Raw genomic sequence first — 20,702 nt, 5'->3', positions numbered from 1 at the left:
AATAATTGTTTTTTTTTTATCTTACCGAGAGAATGTGTATTAATTAATTGCTGCCTTGCAGTTTCTTGTTATGATGACAATAGGTGATAGGACGTAGCCTCAGTACTTCACATTAAACACCTCTCTCCTACATCAACTTGCTACTGCATGGATTCTATGTGGCCTATATTTGGTCTTTGTATTTACGTTATTTAATTCTGCTTCTGAGGATGCAAATTTAAACTTAAGGTCAACTAAAAGTGTTAAGTGAACTTTGGAGAGTTAGTCCTTTAACTTAGTATTAATTACCAGGTAAAGAACATGAGAAACAGGTTGTATGTCAGCATCTTTGATCTAACACTTTTGTGTGTGTGTGTGTGTGTGTGTGTGTGTGTGTGTGTGTGTGTGTGTGTGTGTGTGTGTGTGTGTGTGTGTGTGTGTGTGTGTGTGTGTACTCACCTAATTGTGCTTGCGGGGGTTGAGCTTTGGCTCTTTGGTCCCGCTCTTTGGTCCCGCCTGTGTGTGTGAGTGTGTGTGTGTGTGTGTGTGTGTGTGTGTGTGTGTGTGTGTGTGTATGTGTGTGTGTGTGTGTGTGTGTATTAACTATTTGTGCGTGCAGAATCGAGCTATTAGCTCTTGGACACCTCCTCTCTAACCAATTTATTTGTCCTTTATTATGGCAACTACATATATTTCTCTCTAACACATGCACACACATTCACAGGAAGTTGCTGTTTGAATATTTACTGCTAGGTGAACAGGGCATTAGGGTGAAAGAAACTCTGCCCATTTGTTTCTGCCTCCGCCGGGAATAGAACCCGGACCCTTAGGACTACGGCCCCCGAGCGCTGTCCACTCAGCTGCGAGGCCTTGTGTGTGTGTGTACTCACCTAGTTATGCTTGCGGGGGTTGAGCTCAGGCTCTTTGGTATGTGTGTGTGTGTGTGTGTGTACTTACCTAGTTGTACTTACCTAGTTGTGCTTGCGGGGCTCTTTGGTATGTGTGTGTGTGTGTACTTACCTAGTTGTGCTTGCGGCGGTTGAGCTATGGCTGTTTGGTCCCGCCTCTCAACGGTCAATCAACTAATGTGCAGATTCCTGAGCCTACTGGGCGCTATCATATCTACACTTGAAGCTGTGTATGGAGTCAGCCTCCACCACATCGCTTAATTCCTAATGCATTCCATTAGTCTACTACTCTGACACTGAAAAAAATCTTTCTAACGTCTCTATGGCTCATTTGGGCACTCTATTTCCACCTGTGTCCCCTAGTGCGTGTGCCCCTTGTGTTAAAAAGTCTCTCTTTATCTACCCTATCAATTCCTCTGAGAATCTTATATGTGTGGTGATCCCTCTAACTCTTCTGTCTCCCAGTGACGTGAGGTTAATTCCCGTAGTCTTTCCTCGTAGCTCACACTCCTCAGTTCGGGTACTAGTCTGGTGGCAAACCTTTGAACCTTTTCCAGTTTAGTCTTAAGCTTGACTAGATATGAACTCCATGCTGGGGCCGTGTGTGTGTGTGTGTGTGTGTGTGTGTGTGTGTGTGTGTGTGTGTGTGTGTGTGTGTGTGTGTGTGTGTGTGTGTGTGTGTGTGTGTGTGTGTATTATGTCTACTACATATATTTCTCTCTTAGAAAGAGAGAGAGAGAGAGAGAGAGAGAGAGAGAGAGAGAGAGAGAGAGAGAGAGAGAGAGAGAGAGAGAGAGAGAGAGAGAGAGAGAGAGAGAGAGAGAGAGAGAGAGAGAGAGAGAGTGTGTGTGTGTGTGTGTGTGTGTGTGTGTGTGTGTGTGTGTGTGTGTGTGTGTGTGTGTGTGTGTGTGTGTGTGTGTGTGTGTGTGTGTGTAAGTTGGTTGCCAAGATAAGAAAATTTACGAGTATCAACGATGATGCGGTTGCCCTGACAACACTAGCTGTCAGCTAGTCAGCCTGTATGACATAGTGAACTGTATGTACTTGTAGACTGTATAAATACAGCCTGTATGTATTTGTGGACTGTATAAATACAGCCTGTATGTATTTGTGGACTGTATAAATACAGCCTGTATGTATATGTGAACTGTATATGACAGGCGTGGCATCCCTGTAATATACAGTTCACAAATTCTGTCGCACGTGATATTTTAAACGGCTATAATTTCTTTTAGCAAATCCAAAGGTTACTTGGTGTTACTAGACTGATGATTGTAAAAGGAGTGGTGGACGTAATTGGAAAGGTGTCCTTATAAGCATCAGCTGCTGTGCTGCGTTAGTTTAATAATTAATACAAGTAAAAATAGCATTTATTAGTGCTATAATTTGTATGTCCAATTATAGCTAATAAAGTATCATTACTAAATTAATTATATTTCTTATCGCTGCCAAGGCAACAATAATGTTTGCACATATTTATTTGTTTACACAAAAGAACCAATTTATCGGGGCTGGGTTCCTTATTACCATTCACGTAAAAAGATAACAACTTTATATTATTTAATTTCAGTTCCCAAACACGTTTTGTAATAACACTCAACATATACACCAAAAATAACAATTGTAACTTAAAGAAGCAGCCACATAACCTTACTAAATCAAAATATTAGAGAGTAGGAGTGACAGGCAGGGTTGGCAGCCCTGGTCCTCGCGGCTGTCGTCTGCATATGGATCGAAAACAAAACATTCCAGGCCTGCAGTAGAGGACAGTTTCTCATGGGAAATAGGGCAGCCACGTAGCCCTTTTCTTCGTTATGATGCCATTTTCCTGAGTATCAAGGTAATAACTCGCCGCAGCTTACTGTCTTTGTGCTTATTTATGGCTTTATCTTTGGACAAACGTGAAAAGAATCGGAATTGAAAGTTGTAAACAAGAAAACTGTTTTCTCTTCTGGGTTATGACTCATGGCATTGGAGGGCTTGGGTCTCCGTTGGGTCTCAATGATTTCGTATTATTAAGATAAACCGTAAAGTTACGGGTCTATTAAGCTGTCTTGAGGAGCTTGTACATTCGGAAAATTGATTCTGGAAACACCTTTTTGAGTTAAGAGTCGAGTGAGTCATGGGTTTTACTCCTTACTCTGACAGATCCACAAAAGGAGGTATACTACTTATACCAGTATACCAGATAAATGGCAACAGAGTTCCTACTGACAAATTCATCAAGGGAAGCATTTTAGTTATATATATGAACTGGTATATAACAAAATAAGTGACAACAGAACCCTTATTAGTATATTGTGAGAAAACTGTGTATTAATGTTACAAGTGATTATGTTTTTAAAATTTTGGTGCCAAATTTATGCAGATGTTTAATGGAAAGTATACGTAATGAATGTTGTTTATAACACAGCAACCAGATTTTCCCACTGAGTGGGTAAGGTGCAGATTCATGCATTTAGAATTCAAACCTGTCATGTGCCAGGTCTCAGTATGAGTCATCTTGTTGTACAACCAGGTGACCGAGTTATCTTGTTTGTTCTACTCCTTGGTTGTGCCGGGATTGCTTGCTACACCTGTCACAGGAGTCAAAATTATATCATTTTTAGAGTGCTATGGAGACACAGTTATAGAGAATGAGTTTATAGTAGCTGTAAGTTTACCAGGAGTGAAAGTGGTGTATTATATAATTATATATCATTGGAAAGGTCAAAAACTGAACTTTATTTAAAAATCTTAGATAACTAATGAAAATAGAGGAAATGGAAGAGAACATACTCTTGGAAAATTGACAAATACAGGTACAGTTATTTTATTCTGAACAAATTTTGTTTAAAGGGATTTTTAATGATAGTGATAAAAAAGCAGGTCTTTTCCTTCATAGAAATGCAATTTTTATTTTTATTTGGTTTTAATTATTCCTTCTGCTTTGTATCATATTTTAAATGACAATTAGGTACTGGTTGCTTTATTAAATAGGATAATGTGGTGATACAATTAATATAGATATTCTGTGAAATTGCTAAGAAATTAAATACAAATTGATGGAAACTTTTCTTGCATTGACTAACACAGTTGGCTTGATCACAGCCTCTCGGATCTGAGTTTTTGGGCATGTTTCCCTAAATTTGATGTCTCTGTTCTCCTAGTAATAAATAGATATCTAGGAGTTAGTCAACTGTTGTGAGTTGCTTCCTATAAAAGATCATCCATTGGTTAGGGGGACCTTTATAAGGCTAACAGGATTCCTGATCCCAATAATGAGAACCTATCTTTGTAAAACAAAAGCAAATTGGTCAGACAACTTAAAATTTTAATTTATATTATGATTTGCAGGTGGAAGGGATGGTTCAAGGTGCCGAGGCCAAGATGAAGGGGAGTGCAGCAGAGGCGGTGAAGGTGGTGGTGCGATGTCGGCCTATGAATGAGCAGGAGACAGCCAATGGCCACAAGAGGTGACTTTTCCTAGGCGGCTACCTTTGGGAGTGGCAGATTGTAAGCTCAGAAAAATGAGCTTGTGAAAAGCTCATTTATGAGCAAACTATTCTGACACTCCTGTGCTACATAATTTTACAATTGTTTTTTCTATGAAGTAGTAATATATGAGAGCTTGGTTTGGGTGGACAGGGCCCAAGTTTCATTGGTGATGTTACCAATGAAACCAATGTTACCAATACCAACAATGTTACTCATTGATGGTTTGAGTTGTGTGTATGTTTTATTTAGCTATTGAGTTAATATATTTATATCATTAGCTGTTAAGATTTGTAATGTCAGTGATGCTCTTAAAAGCGTGTATTTGTGATTAGTCATTTTTGAAGAAAATTAATTTTGGGTGGTACTGTAGGGACATCATAGTCCATTACTTCAGTGATGTATAAATTTTGTCAAGCTATCCTATGATGGCATAGAAGATCGTAAACCTTTAGGAATGGCAGTTTCTTTCTCAAGCATAAATTTTCCCATGAAATACTTTATTTAAAATACTGTGCAACACAAATCACTTAAACATGAGGTATCCAGAAACATATCCTTGCATAAAACCAGTAGTGGGCAATATGAGTTTTTACTGTTGTTGATAACTTTATTTTTCCCAAGATTCCCTACTTTTTATAATAAATCTACTCATCAGGGTGGTTGATATGGATGTTGATCGGGGTGTGGTTGAACTCCGCAACATCAAGGCACCGGACACTGATCCTAAAAAGACGTTTACTTTTGATGCAGTTTACGACTGGAAGTGAGTAATTAATCTTTTATGTGATTGTCAGCAATGCCATTTATGTACCATAACTTATTGCAGTAGCAAAGATTCAAGAAATGTTTTTTCTTTACTCTTTAATGCTGTGGCATTTTATGTGGCTTCATAATTAAAATGGTTTTCTGGGTTTATGAATTAAGTCTAAATGGCTGATCTGAGGAATTATCTAGTTTGTCCCTGTAGTTTAATATAATTTTTAATGCAGTACATTGTATATAGATAGCACATATACTGTAGTATCTATTACCCAGAAGCCTTGCTCTCTCCTGGGTGGAGGCCACATCCTGAAGCTTTTTCCAGGGGGCTCTATCACTGCACAAGTCTTTTGTGTAATCTTCTATTCCTCCATTCAACATTTCATTCACTTACCCATTTAAATTATGCCATCTCTCTCATATACTCCTTCATTGTTGTTCAAATCCCACATTTGTAAAACCACCAATTTTCTCAAAAACCTTGTTTCCTTTATGTGTACTGTTCTCTTGAGTACAGTATTTCGGCCCCTTTCCGTACTCTAATTTCATTCCATATGTATGCCTCTGTGTATGTTTCTATTTCCTATGCTCAATTAAATTATTTGACAAATTCCTCTTTGAACACATGTCGGCAAAGAAATTTCCAACTATTTACACTTGGCACTTTTCATTTTCCAACAATTTCTTCACATTTATTACCCACCCTAGTATTCATATCCCACAAAACAATAACTTTTCCATTATCTTGTAGCTTCTCCACACAGTAGTTCAGCTGATATCAGAGCACCTCCATCTGATTTTTTTAACATTTACTTTCCATACTAGAACATACTCCTTTAGAAATATATATGCAGTATCTGCTTGTCTTACATTCAATCCAACTTATTACAGTATTGGAATCCAATGCACTAATACTGTCATTTCTCCAATATGATCGAAGTGACAGTATCCCTTCCTTCTCATTATTCTTTTAAACTTTATATATTCACATACTAATAACTAGGAACCTCAAAGCCTCCCATTACGTACTTTGATTTCTCACTATTATTCCATTTACCATTCTACGTAAGATACATCTCGCTCCTAACACATCTATCTTTCCATTTATAAAATGGACTTTAAATGCTGCACTCTTGCCCTTCTCATTTATGATATTAGTACTAAACACATTCTCCCTTAAGTCCTCATCTACTCCGTAGATACCGTCTACTTTTGTGCATGTTTTTCTTCCACCCCAATTCCTTGTCCCTGTCCCATCCCAAATCCTTATCCTGATCCTTTCCAAGTGCTATATAGTCATAATGGCCTGGCACTATCTCCTGATAATTCCCTCCCTTCCTCCACCACTAACAGTAGTAGTAGTAGCTGGTAGTAACCCAACTGCAGCAGCATCTCGGAAAGATCTGGAGTCGGGTTGTCATGCTTCATGACAAACTAACATGATTCTCTGGAACCCAAACAGTATTATTGCCAACACATTATACTGTAAATAAAAGGGCTTTGTCCAATATTAAAATCTTAAAAGATAAAATGCATAAATTAAAAGAACACAACTAAAATGACTAAAACATAGGGAAAGTAGAAACAAAAGGTACTGTACCTAGAAATAGCAAATACCAACTTTTCCCTTAATTCCACCACAGTTAGTGTAATAACTAGGCCACAGTGAGAATGCAGGCTGAGACTTGGGATATATGGTTATCTCAAGTATGGTATGGGATACCATACTGAGGTTAGGACCTCGGTATGGTATCCCACACTGAGTTTCTAACAAGATCTTGTGACATCCTCAAAATATCATTGGTTGTGATACTGCAACTTCAGTTATATTGTTATACTGTATTAAATAAAAGTGTAGTGGTGTAGTTGAGATACTGTGTGTTTTATAGTACTGTACTGTACTAGTATATTATAATAATTACATTGGAATATAAGGTACCATTGTCACTAAAGGTATATATTTTTCTCCAACCAGTTCCAAGCAACAAGAACTCTACGATGAAACATTCCGACCTCTTATTGATTCCGTTCTATGTGGATTTAATGGAACAATTTTTGCTTATGGTCAAACTGGTACTGGAAAGACGTACACAATGGAAGGTGAGGTATCATAATCTTTTTTCCCTCAAAATTATCACTAAAAATAAATATAGATAGAAAGGCAAGTAAAACTTACATTAACACATTTATTCTCTGAACATGCCAGCATGAATGGTAGAAGGAAGGCAACGAGCAATTGTAGGCAAAAATGGGGCACTGCAGATTAAGTGGCCAGGTTATGTGATACAGTAGCAGCGATCCCAATGTAAACCAGTGTTTACTAAGGTGTGGTGTAGGCAGAGTAGTGTGACTAGGAAGTTAACCTCCTGGGAGTAAAGGTTAAGGTTGTGAACAAATCCACAAGAGCTGTATTTAACTGGTTTAAATGGCCCTTGCGGGTAAACAAATCCACAAGGGCAAGAGTTTTGTTTAACAACCAGTTGAAACGTATAATTTTGATGATAACTACCAGTCTTCAGCATGCAGTGATATAAAGGCTTGCAATGTGGGGAAACCAGCAAGCCTAATCAATATGAGAAATGCCTGTTGTGACAACAGTGACAATGTGAGCAGTGACAGACACACAAGACTTTTGCATTTATTTCTGGTTGCAGAGGCTGATATACCCCACATTCAAAATGAATCATGAGAAGCAATTGTGCTTTGGTCCTGGATAAACATATTATAGTATGGAAGAATTATGTCAACACCTTCAGTCAGCAGGAATTATAGACACATCAGTTGTCTATAACTCCTGCGGACAACTGATCCTTTTCCACCATTCCGACAGTTGTCAGAATGGTAGAAAGAATCATACACCTTGGTACATGCTGATACTTAATTCTTTTCATCCCCGTCAAGAGACATTCAAGCTTAGTAAGGTGATCGGCAAGACCCCTATTTCCCAAGATCTAGTTTATGCCAAATGCCAAAGATTTATGCATGTTGAAATGATGTGCAGACATCACAATAACATATCCGAAGATAAGATATCCAAACCACATATCAGAAAATGAAGCTACGATGACGTTTTTGTCCGCACTGGACCGATACGTACTTAAGTAACAATCTGTGCTCCGTTTGAGGAAGCAAATCCTGAAGAAGACCATGTACTAATAAAGTGAAACTATAAATTGTGGACAATTGCTTGGGGGTTTAGATAGGAAATGTATAAATAAAGCAAATTATAAAACACAACTTTATGCATACATACACAGAAATATAATATACAAATAATGCATTTTGAATATATCGTACTGTAAAATTAAAGCAAGGAAGATCGTAAGGTGAAAATGAAAGAAGTTTTATTTTCCATTTATCTTTCTGAAGAACAGCTTTTTTGCTGTTACCCTCTTTAGACAGAATGTATGTTGTACACACCAAGATTCTTGTACACTACCATCTGATAATACAGTATTGTGTCTTGGTAGAGTAGCCAGTGAGGTAGTGGATGATTTTATCAGTCGCTGTAAGATGTTTACAGTCGTCTGGGTTTGGTGTGTTATGTAAGAGAGGTAGTTTATGTACAATGCCTGTACTGTGAGATCCTATGAGTGTGGTGCTGTAGTGATTACATCTTTAATAAATCTCCTCAACTTGGTAATTCTCTAAAAGTTTCTGATGTACATAACTTAATTTGAAAATGGTTTTCAGTACCATAATTATTAATTCAGGATTAAAGATACTTACTTGAAATGATGCTAGGGAAATTATTTTTTACTTTTTTTGCGCAGGTATTCGAGATGATCCTGACCAACGTGGTGTGATTCCAAATTCCTTTGAACACATATTCAATCACATTGCTCGCAGCATCAACCAGCAGTACCTCATACGTGCCTCATATCTGGAAATTTATCAGGAAGAAATTAGGCAAGTTCTTTAATCATTATGTATTTTTGTTCTTGCATTGGAAAGTGGGGGTTAGCAGGGGGGGGATGCTTTTAAGAAGTAATTCATTCTTTGGCTGAATAAATGGAGAAGATCAATTAAATGTGAGAGAGTTAGTGAACATCCTTGGCTGAAGTGTGTTACATGAACAGACTGGTTTTGAATATGAGCAAAACTAATTAGTGAATATGTAAGAATTATATGAACTGTGGTGGTGTGTGATTGACTAGAATTGATTGCTAGTCATTGAATAAGAATGATAGTAAGATGTTTAAAGGCTGGTTATAGGCAAAACAAATTATTTAGGTTAGCAAATAACTATGTTTTTCAGAAAGAAAATAGATAATATAGGTCAGGGTATTTCTGTATGAAAGTTAGCTGCTAATTAATTTTGTCATTCATATGTGCCGATTTAAAAAATCTAGTCTGGCAGACTAAAAACATTAGTGTACTTGTGGTTTTTTCATTAATTATCAGTTGTCATTGATCATCATTTGTCATCTTCATTGTTAATAATGATCAAAACGTATTGGTTAACTTTATTCATTCCCTCCTATCCCAATTTTAGGGGATGGCAACCCAGTTATGTTGGAAGAATTTAAAGAAATTATATGAAAAGAAGATGAAAAATTAATAACACAGAATTATTGACCTATAAAATTATTAATAGTGTGATAAAGATGTTCTTAAAGAAGTTTGTAGTTAAATACTGTATTCATAGGCTGTTTTATCAGTTACGAATTAAAACACCTGATAACCTAGAATAACAAATACTGTACTACATTCTCTAGAGATCTACTTGGAAAGGACCAAAAAAAACGATTAGAGCTTAAGGAGAGACCAGACACTGGGGTGTATGTTAAGGATCTCCAACAATTTGTCTGCAAAAGTGTTAACGAGATCCAGCACGTCATGACAGTTGGGAACCAAAACAGAGCTGTTGGGTAAGGATAATTTTTTATAATGTCTCATACATTGCCAACTCGGTTTAAGTTAAGTATTTAATATAAAGGGGAACTTGAAAGAAATTTGTGCACCATTAGGTCCTCATCTTGAGGGTATTATACAATATATCAATATGAAATTATCAGTGTTTTGCACTGATGGGTGCTCTGTATTGTTATTCAAGTAATTTTGTCATAAACTTGGAGCTAATTGTACGTGACTGGCATATTCAACTTCGTAGAAGCAATTGTTCTTATAACTGTAGGTCTACTGATTTATATGTATATACTTTATGTACTTAATTTATGACCTTATTCTTATTTATTCAGATGATCAAAGGCTTAAGATTAAGTAGTTATGATATTCTATACTGTACTGAAAAATTAAGTCACAGGGTATTTATAAAAGTGCTGTTTTATGTTGTCAAATATCAAAATCAGTTACCATTTCAGGGCAACAAATATGAACCTCCATAGCTCTCGATCACATGCCATCTTCATCATCACCATAGAATGTAGTGATCTTGATGAAAAAGGCAAAAGCCGTATAAGAGTTGGGAAACTCAACCTCGTTGACTTAGCAGGATCTGAACGGCAATCAAAAACTGGCACTGTGGTGAGTGAATGGAACCAAAGCTTTGGTTTGTTATGGCATAATTTGACTGTGTTTTATATATATTCATAAATTTAAATTTTGGTGAGATGTAATTGCTTGGAAGTATATTTTGTAATTTGTTATTCCATAAGTAGAAAACATGAAGCATTATAATATGGCAGTTAATGCATGTACAGGTAATTACAAGATAAATATGCAATTTTTTAATTAAGGTCAGTTGCAGGTGTGCAAAGAATTGTGTAGATAATGACTTTTTCATATTCTTGCAAGTTTAAAACAAAATACTTTTACATTTTAAGTTTAAGCTATGAACTGAGCATCAACAAAATGGTATTTCTGAGCTATTCCACCTAAGTAAGATCTATCCTGTTCCCAGTGAAGTGGAGCATGACAGTCAGTGCAGGGTCTGTCAGTATGCATCAGTCTGCACTGGTACATTAGGGATTTTTTCTAATGTCCAGTTGGCTAGGACTGAAAGTATACTCAAAAGCACTCAACCCTTTTCAAGTCATTATTAGCATTACGAGGACCCCCTTAATAGGGCTCTTGCAGACCATCTGTTAGCTCACCTGCATGCTATCTTTAACTACCATCAGATAGCAATGTCTATATCAACATCCAGTTCCCTGCCTTAAGGCTAATCTCATTGTGGCTGATTCAAAGAAAAAACTACATACAGAAAAATTGCGTGTATTAGATTATGGTACATTGGTCAGAAAGGAGCTTGTCATATTCACTCAGAGCCTAATTTTTGAACTATGTCACTCGGATGCTTCTCACGATGAGCATGATAGGAGAAGTGAGATATTATAGCAAAACAGAAAACCATGTGAAGAATCGCTTGAGTTGCAGAGTGTAATCCTTGTTACTGGAGGGTGGGAAGTAGATGAGGACCCCCACAGAGTCATCGCAGGTCATCCAGAAGAGAAGGTTACCTGGAAGAGATCCGTCCAAGTGTGATGCACTGACACCGCAGGCAGGCAAAACAACCTGTCCTCAAACTTAATGCACCACAATTGTGAAATTATTGACAAAATCAAAATTCCAATGCTTTAGTGAAATTAAAAGTACCACAATATTGGTGCTCCAAGAGAGAACTGGATAAGCACCTCCAAAGGATACCTGATCAACCAGGCTGTGACTCATACGTCAGGCTGCGAGCAGCCGCGTCCAACAGCCTGGTTGATCAGTCCGGCAACCAGGAGGCCTGGTCGACGACCGGGCCAAGGGGACGCTAAGCCCCGGAAGCACCTCAAGGTAACTTCAAGGTAACCTCCGTTGACTAATAGCATCAGCGTCGCTTGTTATATGGGTTGTCTAAGTCCATGCACTTTTGGTAAGATGCAACCACTTCAAATTTGACACATGTCAAGTTTGGGAGAATGTACAGTACTGTACTGGAAAATCATTGGTAAACGGCAGATGGGGAAAGTGAGAATAAACCAACAGAAACCATGAGCACAGAAGTAGGAAGAAGACACTGATGAGAACAATGTATTGAGATAGTTGATCTTTCGAAGGTTATGCATCTGATTATTCACCTGCAGTTGACTCGACTAAACTGCTCTGCAAAGCAGCCAGAGATATTGCCCTGTGTGTAGTGCACCATGGTGCAAAGATTAAGAAAGAGAGAGACAGCTTGAGCTTGCTTAAAAACTTGGAGGTATGTACTGACAAGGAATGTACTGTTCATAATTGTTGGACAGACTCGAGACTAAATTCAGTTATTGATTTGTTTTCGTATCTTTGAAGTTTGAGTACACTGTATAGTGGGTTCATGCTTTGTGCAGCTCTTGCAGTCCATTTGCTATTGGAAAGGCTTCTAGTGTGTGTGGGAAAGGTTTTTTTTTTTTTTTGTGTGTGTGTGTGTGTGTGTGTGTGTGCGTATTTACTAGTTGTGTTTTTGCGGGGGTTGAGCTTTGCTCTTTCGGCCCGCCTCTCAACTGTCAATCAACTGTTTACTAACTAATTTTTTTTTTTTCCACACCACACACACACACACACCCCAGGAAGCAGCCCGTGACAGCTGACTAACTCGCAGGTACCTATTTACTGCTAGGTAACAGGGGCACTTAGGGTGAAAGAAACTTTGCCCATTTGTTTCTGCCTCGTGCGGGAATCGAACCCGCGCCACAGAATTACGAGTCCTGCGCGCTATCCACCAGGCTACGAGGCCCCTACGAGGCCCCTATGTATGTGTGTGTGTGTGTGTGTGTGTGTCGTGATTAAATATGTACAGCTCCAGGCTGCTGTATTCTCTTTTTAATCTTTTGGTGGAAGTGACAGTTCATTGGAAAGATGGTACAAAGAAGTACATTTTATGATGCTGTCATGTGTAAATACGAACTTCATTAGGGAAATGTTCTAAATACAGTACAGTACTGTATATGATATATTAGAAACATAGTGTATATTGTTACCAACTTCTTTTCAGGGCGACAGACTAAAAGAAGCCACGAAAATTAATTTGTCTCTCTCAGCATTGGGAAATGTAATATCTGCATTAGTTGATGGCAAGAGTACTCACATTCCTTACAGAGATTCCAAACTCACACGCCTCTTGCAAGGCAAGTATCACTTCTGTCTTTGAGTGACTTCAGGGTTACAATATATATATGCCATTAACTGAACTTAAAAATTTAACTAATACCCTTCTTCATCTTGATGATATAAAACTTGCCTTTCGACAAACTAACACACTGTGTAGCAATCTGGTTCACACTGCTTCTCTTCCTTTCAATGCTGCTGGTGTTGATACTCTTTCTTGTTCCTTTTGCCCTCTCCAATACTTTAGAGACTTTGGAGAAATTGGCAGTACTCTTAATAAGAGACTTTAAGAAAGCAAAAGTGTTAAACTTGCCGACACGAATAATACCGTTTTCTGTCATGTCGGGGACTCGAATCATCCTATAGGTTTTTCTTCCCAAATAATATATAATTCCTATCTCTACACACTATAGATGCAATATTATTGAATCAACTTTTTACTCAACATGCTCAAAATGAACCTTAGATCTTTCTGGCTTTGTTGTTGTTCATTCTTGCCTTTTGCAGTACATATCTAAATGCTCTCCTTTTTTTTTTTTTTTTACTTCTGTCCCTATTTCTTTGCATGTTTTTTTTTATTTTCTGTCTTTATTTTTCACATTTACTATCATTCCTTATTCTGCTTGCTTTTAGTTTTTCCCTTTTTCTGAAAGGGAGGTGCAGTTGGCTCAGTTTTCATGCTTTACATTTTCTTACCTCACATAATCTCACTTTACCACCTTCATACAACCTTCACTCACTCCACATCATATTATACCACCATCTATCTCACCTCACCTCATCACACCACATACCACTCCCACCTCCCTCTTGCCTTATGCTGGTTTTCTCTCAGGCCATGGTATGCACGTCATTTCAGTTAAGTCTAAATGCTAATGAAACAAATTTAATAGTTAAAAGGTAGACTGGTATGAGTAGAGGATTATATGGTGTGTAATTTTGTAATTACATTTTAGAAACTTATTTGGTTATACACATGCATGTTATTGAGTCCAAGTATTGGGAAGGGTCAGTATCTCACCTCAGGATTATATTAAAGTACTGTACTAGTTTTATCATTTATTTATTTTCTATATTTTTGCTTTTCATTTCTGTGTTTCATTTGCATGATGAAGGTAATACTAGGGATGTGTATTAAGGAAAAATCTTAATTCAGTATCGGGTTGATTTCTGCAAGGTATTGGTCATTTTAATCTGAATTTAACATACTATGCTGCAGCTGGTCATGACTGGTCTGCATTTGCTTGGCATTAAATTATGCAATAGGGGCCAGCTTGATGAGCAGAATGAACATTTATAAAGCATTCATGAATGTCTTTAATAAAATTGTGTTAATAAAGGTTTAGATTTAATGTGCTATATTCATTTCTTTTAAAGATTCAGCTGCAACCATCCTTTCCTAATTTGACAATTAAAAAGAAGCAAACATACAGGTAGGATTATTACTAATTGTTTTCTTGTAATCTTTCAGATTCCTTGGGAGGAAACTCTAAAACTATCATGGTTGCCAATATTGGGCCAGCAAGCTACAATTATGATGAGACAATAACAACCCTTCGCTATGCCAACCGTGCCAAGAACATTAAAAATAAGCCGAAGATTAATGAAGATCCAAAAGATGCCATCCTTAGAGAATATCAGCAGGAACTTGCACGGCTTAAGGTAGAGTGTTGTAAAACATGCTTTCGTTAAAATCACATCAGTCTGCCATTTTCAGTGTACGGGCAAGAGGCACCATTTGCCCCTTTGACGTGCCAACATCAAAGAGGCAAATGGTATAGTTAGCTATAAAAAATAAGATTCGATAGATTCATAGGGGTGAGGGGGTGGGATCTAGATGGGCACTACTCAGGATGGGCCAACAGGCTCATTGTGGTGTCTCCAACTTTTTATTTGTTTATGTTCTTATGAATGTTGTCAGATACATCTATGTCCTAGACGTATCCTGACCACTAAATATTGTATTGCCGAGTTAGAGCTTTTTAATTGTCTCATACTGGGTATATGAAAGTTTCCTCACAGTGTTCATCGTATTGTTTCATGCTGAAGCTTACAGGACCTCTTGTGTCTGTTGGATATAATTTTCATCAGACATTTTGTTTTTAGTATTCTTATAGTCATGATTAATGTAACTCCTCCATTATTTTCTACTCGTGGTTTGTTACATGTTGTTCTTTACAGGCACGACAACAGTAATGTATTTTGCTTTGAGATGCAAACTCGGGATGGTAATCAGAAATGTCAATCTCAAATCAATTTTGTATAGTAGCTAAAGCATCTCTTTGATTATCACTGACTATTTATTCCCTTGGGCATGAACTACAATTCTGTCAATGCCAAGGGTACACTGTGCAAGCCAGTGTATAGAATTTCACGACATTTATCTTGTACAAGTTCAGTGGCAAATTTAATACTGTACCTGCAAGTTTGGTTTGAGTCATGCTAGCCCAGTCACTGAAACACTTCACTACTGTGTGAGCAAGAACTAATCATTTAACTATACAATATTAGAGGTGAATCTAGTATTACTGTATTCATTTTCCACCTGCTTAATCAGAGCCTTCGATACTGCACTGATATTCATTGTTCCCTATAATCTGAGTACACTCAGCAATTCTTTTCAATGTTAACTGTTTTAATAATAAAGAAATCACAATGGCAGAATGAATAAATGAGAAACTTTTGGAGCAATGCAGGGATTTGAACCAGCATTTTAGTGCCTCCCAGATCCTTGCAGGTGTCTGGGAGCACTAGAACACTGGTGCAAATCCCTGCATTGTTTCAAAGGATTTTCTGTTTTAATATTATTATGTACCATCTACAATATTTGTTTACAGTTCATTTATGAAATCTAGTGATAGATTTTTGTTTTCCCAATACTATAAACTAAGAGTTGTCACCTTAAATTAGTTCAATTTGGAGCTTGACCTGTGAAACTGATGTAGTTTAATTATTGAGTTTATTATGTTTTTGTAATAGGTTTATTCCTTATATAAAGTTAGGATATAATTATATTAGGTACAAGTTGAAACTGGGGTGAATGTGTTTCAAATTTGAGTCAACTGAGGAATGAACGATCCTTGAATGAGCGATGTTCTCGAGAATGGCATATCCAGATTGAAGAAGTTGTTAACTGAGCATTTTGTGTTACACTTGTCTACTGGTGTCCACAACATTGGGATGGATGGGAAACATTCAGGACATTGGTCTTCTATATAAAAGTATAGCTGGTGACAGCTTTCTGGTGTTGACGTTTGTGTTGAACTTAAACCTCCAGCCAGGATAGGTCATACATGAGTTGATTTGTCTTGGGTGGTTCTCTAATTCGTCCAAGAGTCATTCAAGAGAGCCTCCCTGTCAGAGCTTCCCTATCATTAACACTTTCGTGCGGGGACGATGCAGTATGGCATAAAAAATTTATTAGACGAATATGCGGGAATGACACATCAGTGCATCAAAAATTAACAAATTTCGGCCTAGTTTCGGCTCGGCTGCGGGTGGGGCATGCCGCAGTTTTGGACATTATATGCATATAGTCTTGTAGGGAATTCTATAGTGAATACATTGATACCAAAATGAAAGACCTAGGACGAGAATTGAGGTGACTAAAGTGAAAAGAGGATACACATTTTATTGCTCTTGCGTGCTCACGGGTAATGCGCGGCCAATTTCTCGGTTTGGTGTGGATGGTACGCCGGGCTTTTGGACTTTATATGCATATACTCCTTTAGGAAATTCTATTGTGAACCCATTAATACCAAAATGAAAAGCCTAGTATGAGAATTGTGGTTACAAAATTTAAAAAAGTATACACTTTTCAGTATTACCGCACACTCATGTGGAATGCCCGGCCCATCTTGTGGTGGTCTGGCGCTCGCTCGACCAAAGTGCGAAAGTGTTAACAATGAGGGGCTTGTTTTTTATATCTCTTGACGTTCACGTTCCGTGTAGTATCTGTTCTTGAAGTTGTCAGTGGAAGTGGCTTCTACAACCCCTCTCAGTGCCTTCCACTTTCTGACTACTCTTACAGGGCTTAAGAATTTCCCTACATTTCATTGACTCGATTGTATTTCCACCTTCCATTGATGTCCTTTTGACCTTCTTTCTCACAATTTAAAGAGGCTATTATTATCCAACTTGCCTATTGTCCTCGGTATTTTGGTTAGATTGATCATATTCTCTTCTGTTCCTTGTTTTTTCCAGGGTTATTAGATTGAATTACATTTCTACATTCATGAATTTAACCCTTCAAATTTGAGAGTTGGGGGATATTTTCATAACTAGGACATAATCAGGAAATACATTTTACAGTGCTGAAATGTATTTTTAGCACACCTTTATTACTTGTATAGCTTTATTATCTTTTAAAGAATGACACGGTATATGTAGAGTGTGTCCCAGTGGCTATGTGTGTGGCGTCTTGGTTCTCCTAGAAGGTCCTCTGCAGGGGATGCCTGCAAGAGTTATGTTTTATTTATTATAACTGTGTGTGATTGTAACAAGATATCCAGAGTCGTACCCTTAGTATATTGAGTCTTGTTTCTGTTGGGTGTATCAAAATGAACATTTCCTCAGAATCTTGGGGATGGGGGAAATTTGCATTGGTTACTCGACTCTACTAGTGCCTAATTACTTATTAGATATGTTGTATTCTGAATATTTAAGTCTTTTATTTCTTTATTCAAGTACACAAGTAATGAAAAGATCATAATCTAGATTTTCTTCTTTGTATAGTGTGAGCTCTATTTTGTTTTATTTTAAAATAAGTAAGTAATAAGAATTCTAACCCCATAGTAATAACATCATGTTTCTCTTGCTGAATTTTGATTGGATGATATCATCACAGCTGAGGGTGTGTATCCCTTTATTGTATTGTATTTCCTTGGCTTCTTGGAGTTTCAGTTAAGTTTGTTGAACCTGTTATGCTAAAGTCTGAAGTTGTTCAACAGAGGACAGAAGTGTGTGTTATATGTAGCTGGTCATGGATAACATGTGTATCAGATGATCCTGCATGGGACACCATCATTTGGAATACAGGAAAACACTTACTGGAATTAGATGAGCTAAAGAACAAAAGAGGATGTTGTGTGTTGTTTGTCACAGATGATGTTAGTGTTTGTAATTAAGGTATGTAGACGGGGTCTTGCATGACGGAATACAGAGTTTGGAAAAAAATAAATGACTTGTTGGAGCTAGAAACTGTGCACACCATGAAAGAAATTGAGTGACACAAATTGTCATTGCAGTGGAGCTGTTATAGAAGTGTTGGGCTTTTATACGTATAGTTTTGAATTAAATTCCATTCATGTATATGTGCTTCAGGTGCATCAGCTGCTTTCAGAACTTTCATAAGAAAACATTGATCATTCATTTATGATTCTCTTTTTCCTAATACTGTACTGTAAAAACAATTGTGAACCGTCATTTCTCGTGGCCTACATTTTCTAAAGCTGCGTGCAGTCTCAGTCCTTGATAAGTTTCTGTTCATTATCCTCCTGTTCTTGTGTTTGTTTTGCTTGCTCTTCTATGTGTGTGAATTTTTCTGACATTTGATGACCTTTTATAAAATACTTTAAATACATCAAATTACATTTTATAGCGAGTAAATAACAAGGGCATAAGACTGATAAGAGTAAATTGTATTATTTAATCGGTGCTCTTTTTGCTTTTACTTTATTTACTAGGTAACCACTAAACAAATACAGTATACCAATTTTTTTTAATATACAGTTTAGGTCTAATGTTGAAGAGGTTATTTTGTGCATGGATTTTTGTAGATTTTAAGATTTGTAATTAGTAATGTTGCATGGTGTGAAAATGTTAAATTTTTGTTTTTAGTGATAGGTACATATTCAGTAATTTATTGTGCTCCACTCGATTTAACGAGCTATATGGGGCTATACCCTAGTCATTAAATTTTGGACTCCTCCTATACAGTATTTGGGTAATTTTACATGCACTAATGAATATGCATTTTAGTTGTTGAGAAAAATAGATAACAATATTGACATTTTAAGATTACTATGTACAGTGTAACCTTGAATTGGCGAACTGTATATCCCTGATTTGTTGGAGTGAGAGGTTCATTGCAACTGAGGTTGACTTCAAGAGGCATTTGTGTGTGTTGCAATTTTTTTTGTAGGATGCAAAGTGTGTATTCACTAAAGCAAGGTTCACTGAATCAAGGTTGTACTGTATAGTAGTATCCTCAGTAATTATAGTTTAGATTCTATATAGTAGTAGAAAAGAGCTGTTCTTTAACACTTTGACTGCAATAGGTGGTAGTGCTCACCCGGCAAAAATAGCTTTATCAAATGGAGTAAATCTAAATTTGTAAAAGAATACCTTGTTGCTGTTCAAGATCTTTTTCCTCTTTTTTTTTTTTTCTCTCATGTAAGTAAAGTGAATTCTTTGTTTTCTGGTAATTGTACTTATTGATTGTATTTATATGGAAAATTTCAGTTTTGGGAACACTTATGGCATGGATTCAGATAATTGGACCATATTTTATATAAGAAAATGGACTTCTAAATTTATTTACAGTACTTGGAAAAAAATATTACGGGTTCACTTGAAAATAAAGTGCAATAAGAAAGTGAATTACAGTATTTTAGCCCCATTTAGATCTGAGAAAAATATGGGGCTGGAACAGAGATGCTTCAGCCAATGGACTAAGTAGTATTCACAGTTGCAAGTTATGTGCCTTGGGTTGAGACATTCGTGTGTTAACATTGTGAACTAACCTTCAGTTTTCCCGAGTGCCCAAGCTTTTTTCTTTTTTGTCAAAATGGAATGTGTTAACATTTTAATCATTTAATTTTGATTGGTCCATTTAATATCAAGATCATCCCTTAAAATACTAATTCATTAAAAAATAGAAAATACACATTTTATTTTGCTTTAACAGTCTCCTTATGAATGTTACAATAGGTGTCGGATTTTGAAAGGTTGTAGAAATGCATTCCCATATTGCAATATACTCATTATAGCAGTAGTGTATGGGTACAGAGAGGATAGTCGAGTGCTTGTTCAAAAAGCATGCAAAATTTTGGAGAGAGTATTGTAGTGAATAGTATCCTGCTTAATCTTTTAGTTCCTTAGGATCTGTTAAGGTAATACCAACACCATGTAGGCTAGCCACCATGTACGTCTTGCGATTCACTAAATAATCTTCGATCCTTGCTCTATTGGCGACTCATCATCCAAGAGGTGGCTGATCTCTCCGTCTTGTATCATTATTTAATAACAGTAATTTATCACTTGCGTGTCAGTATTTTAAGTGGTACTTTAATTAGATTTATATTGTGATATTTACAGTACCCCTATTTTTCATTATGTAATTTTTGTTTCAGGCTCAACTCACGCAACGAGGAGGGAAGAAGAAAAAGAAAAAGAAACATGTGGAAGGAGCTGAAGAGGATGGTGAAGGGGAAGAAGAAGATGAGGAAGAGGGTGTTGATGAAGAGAGTATACTACAGCAGCAGCATGAACTTGATGAGGAAAGGAATCGCATTCTCAATGACCAACATATGATTGAAGAGGTTG

General features: G+C 37.0%; 1 protein-coding gene across 3 annotated transcripts in view; it reads left to right on the top strand.

The window, feature by feature from the left end:
* The first annotated feature begins 2,578 nt into the window (after window positions 1–2,578).
* The window catches only part of LOC123745281 (kinesin-like protein KIF3B), a 30,924-nt gene continuing 12,800 nt past the window's right edge, over window positions 2,579–20,702 (top strand). Inside the window, exons 1-10 of one of the 3 annotated variants that reach the window (XM_069300658.1) lie at window positions 2,579–2,727; window positions 4,224–4,342; window positions 5,020–5,127; window positions 7,099–7,223; window positions 8,897–9,032; window positions 9,842–9,994; window positions 10,448–10,610; window positions 13,045–13,177; window positions 14,629–14,819; window positions 20,510–20,698. In XM_069300658.1, the coding sequence (XP_069156759.1) occupies window positions 4,233–4,342; window positions 5,020–5,127; window positions 7,099–7,223; window positions 8,897–9,032; window positions 9,842–9,994; window positions 10,448–10,610; window positions 13,045–13,177; window positions 14,629–14,819; window positions 20,510–20,698 (1,308 nt within the window). In that variant the 5' untranslated portion in view covers window positions 2,579–2,727; window positions 4,224–4,232. Of the gene's footprint in view, window positions 2,728–3,659; window positions 3,689–4,223; window positions 4,343–5,019; window positions 5,128–7,098; window positions 7,224–8,896; window positions 9,033–9,841; window positions 9,995–10,447; window positions 10,611–13,044; window positions 13,178–14,628; window positions 14,820–20,509; window positions 20,699–20,702 lie in introns of those variants that run through there. The other 2 variants (XM_045725659.2, XM_069300657.1) reach the window with 2 other exon arrangements.

The sequence above is a fragment of the Procambarus clarkii genome, chromosome 44, assembly GCF_040958095.1.
Source record: "Procambarus clarkii isolate CNS0578487 chromosome 44, FALCON_Pclarkii_2.0, whole genome shotgun sequence".
Taxonomy (NCBI): Eukaryota; Metazoa; Arthropoda; class Malacostraca; order Decapoda; family Cambaridae; genus Procambarus; species Procambarus clarkii.
Note: the sequence above shows the minus strand (reverse complement) of the source record. Positions and strands in the feature narration are given on the sequence as shown.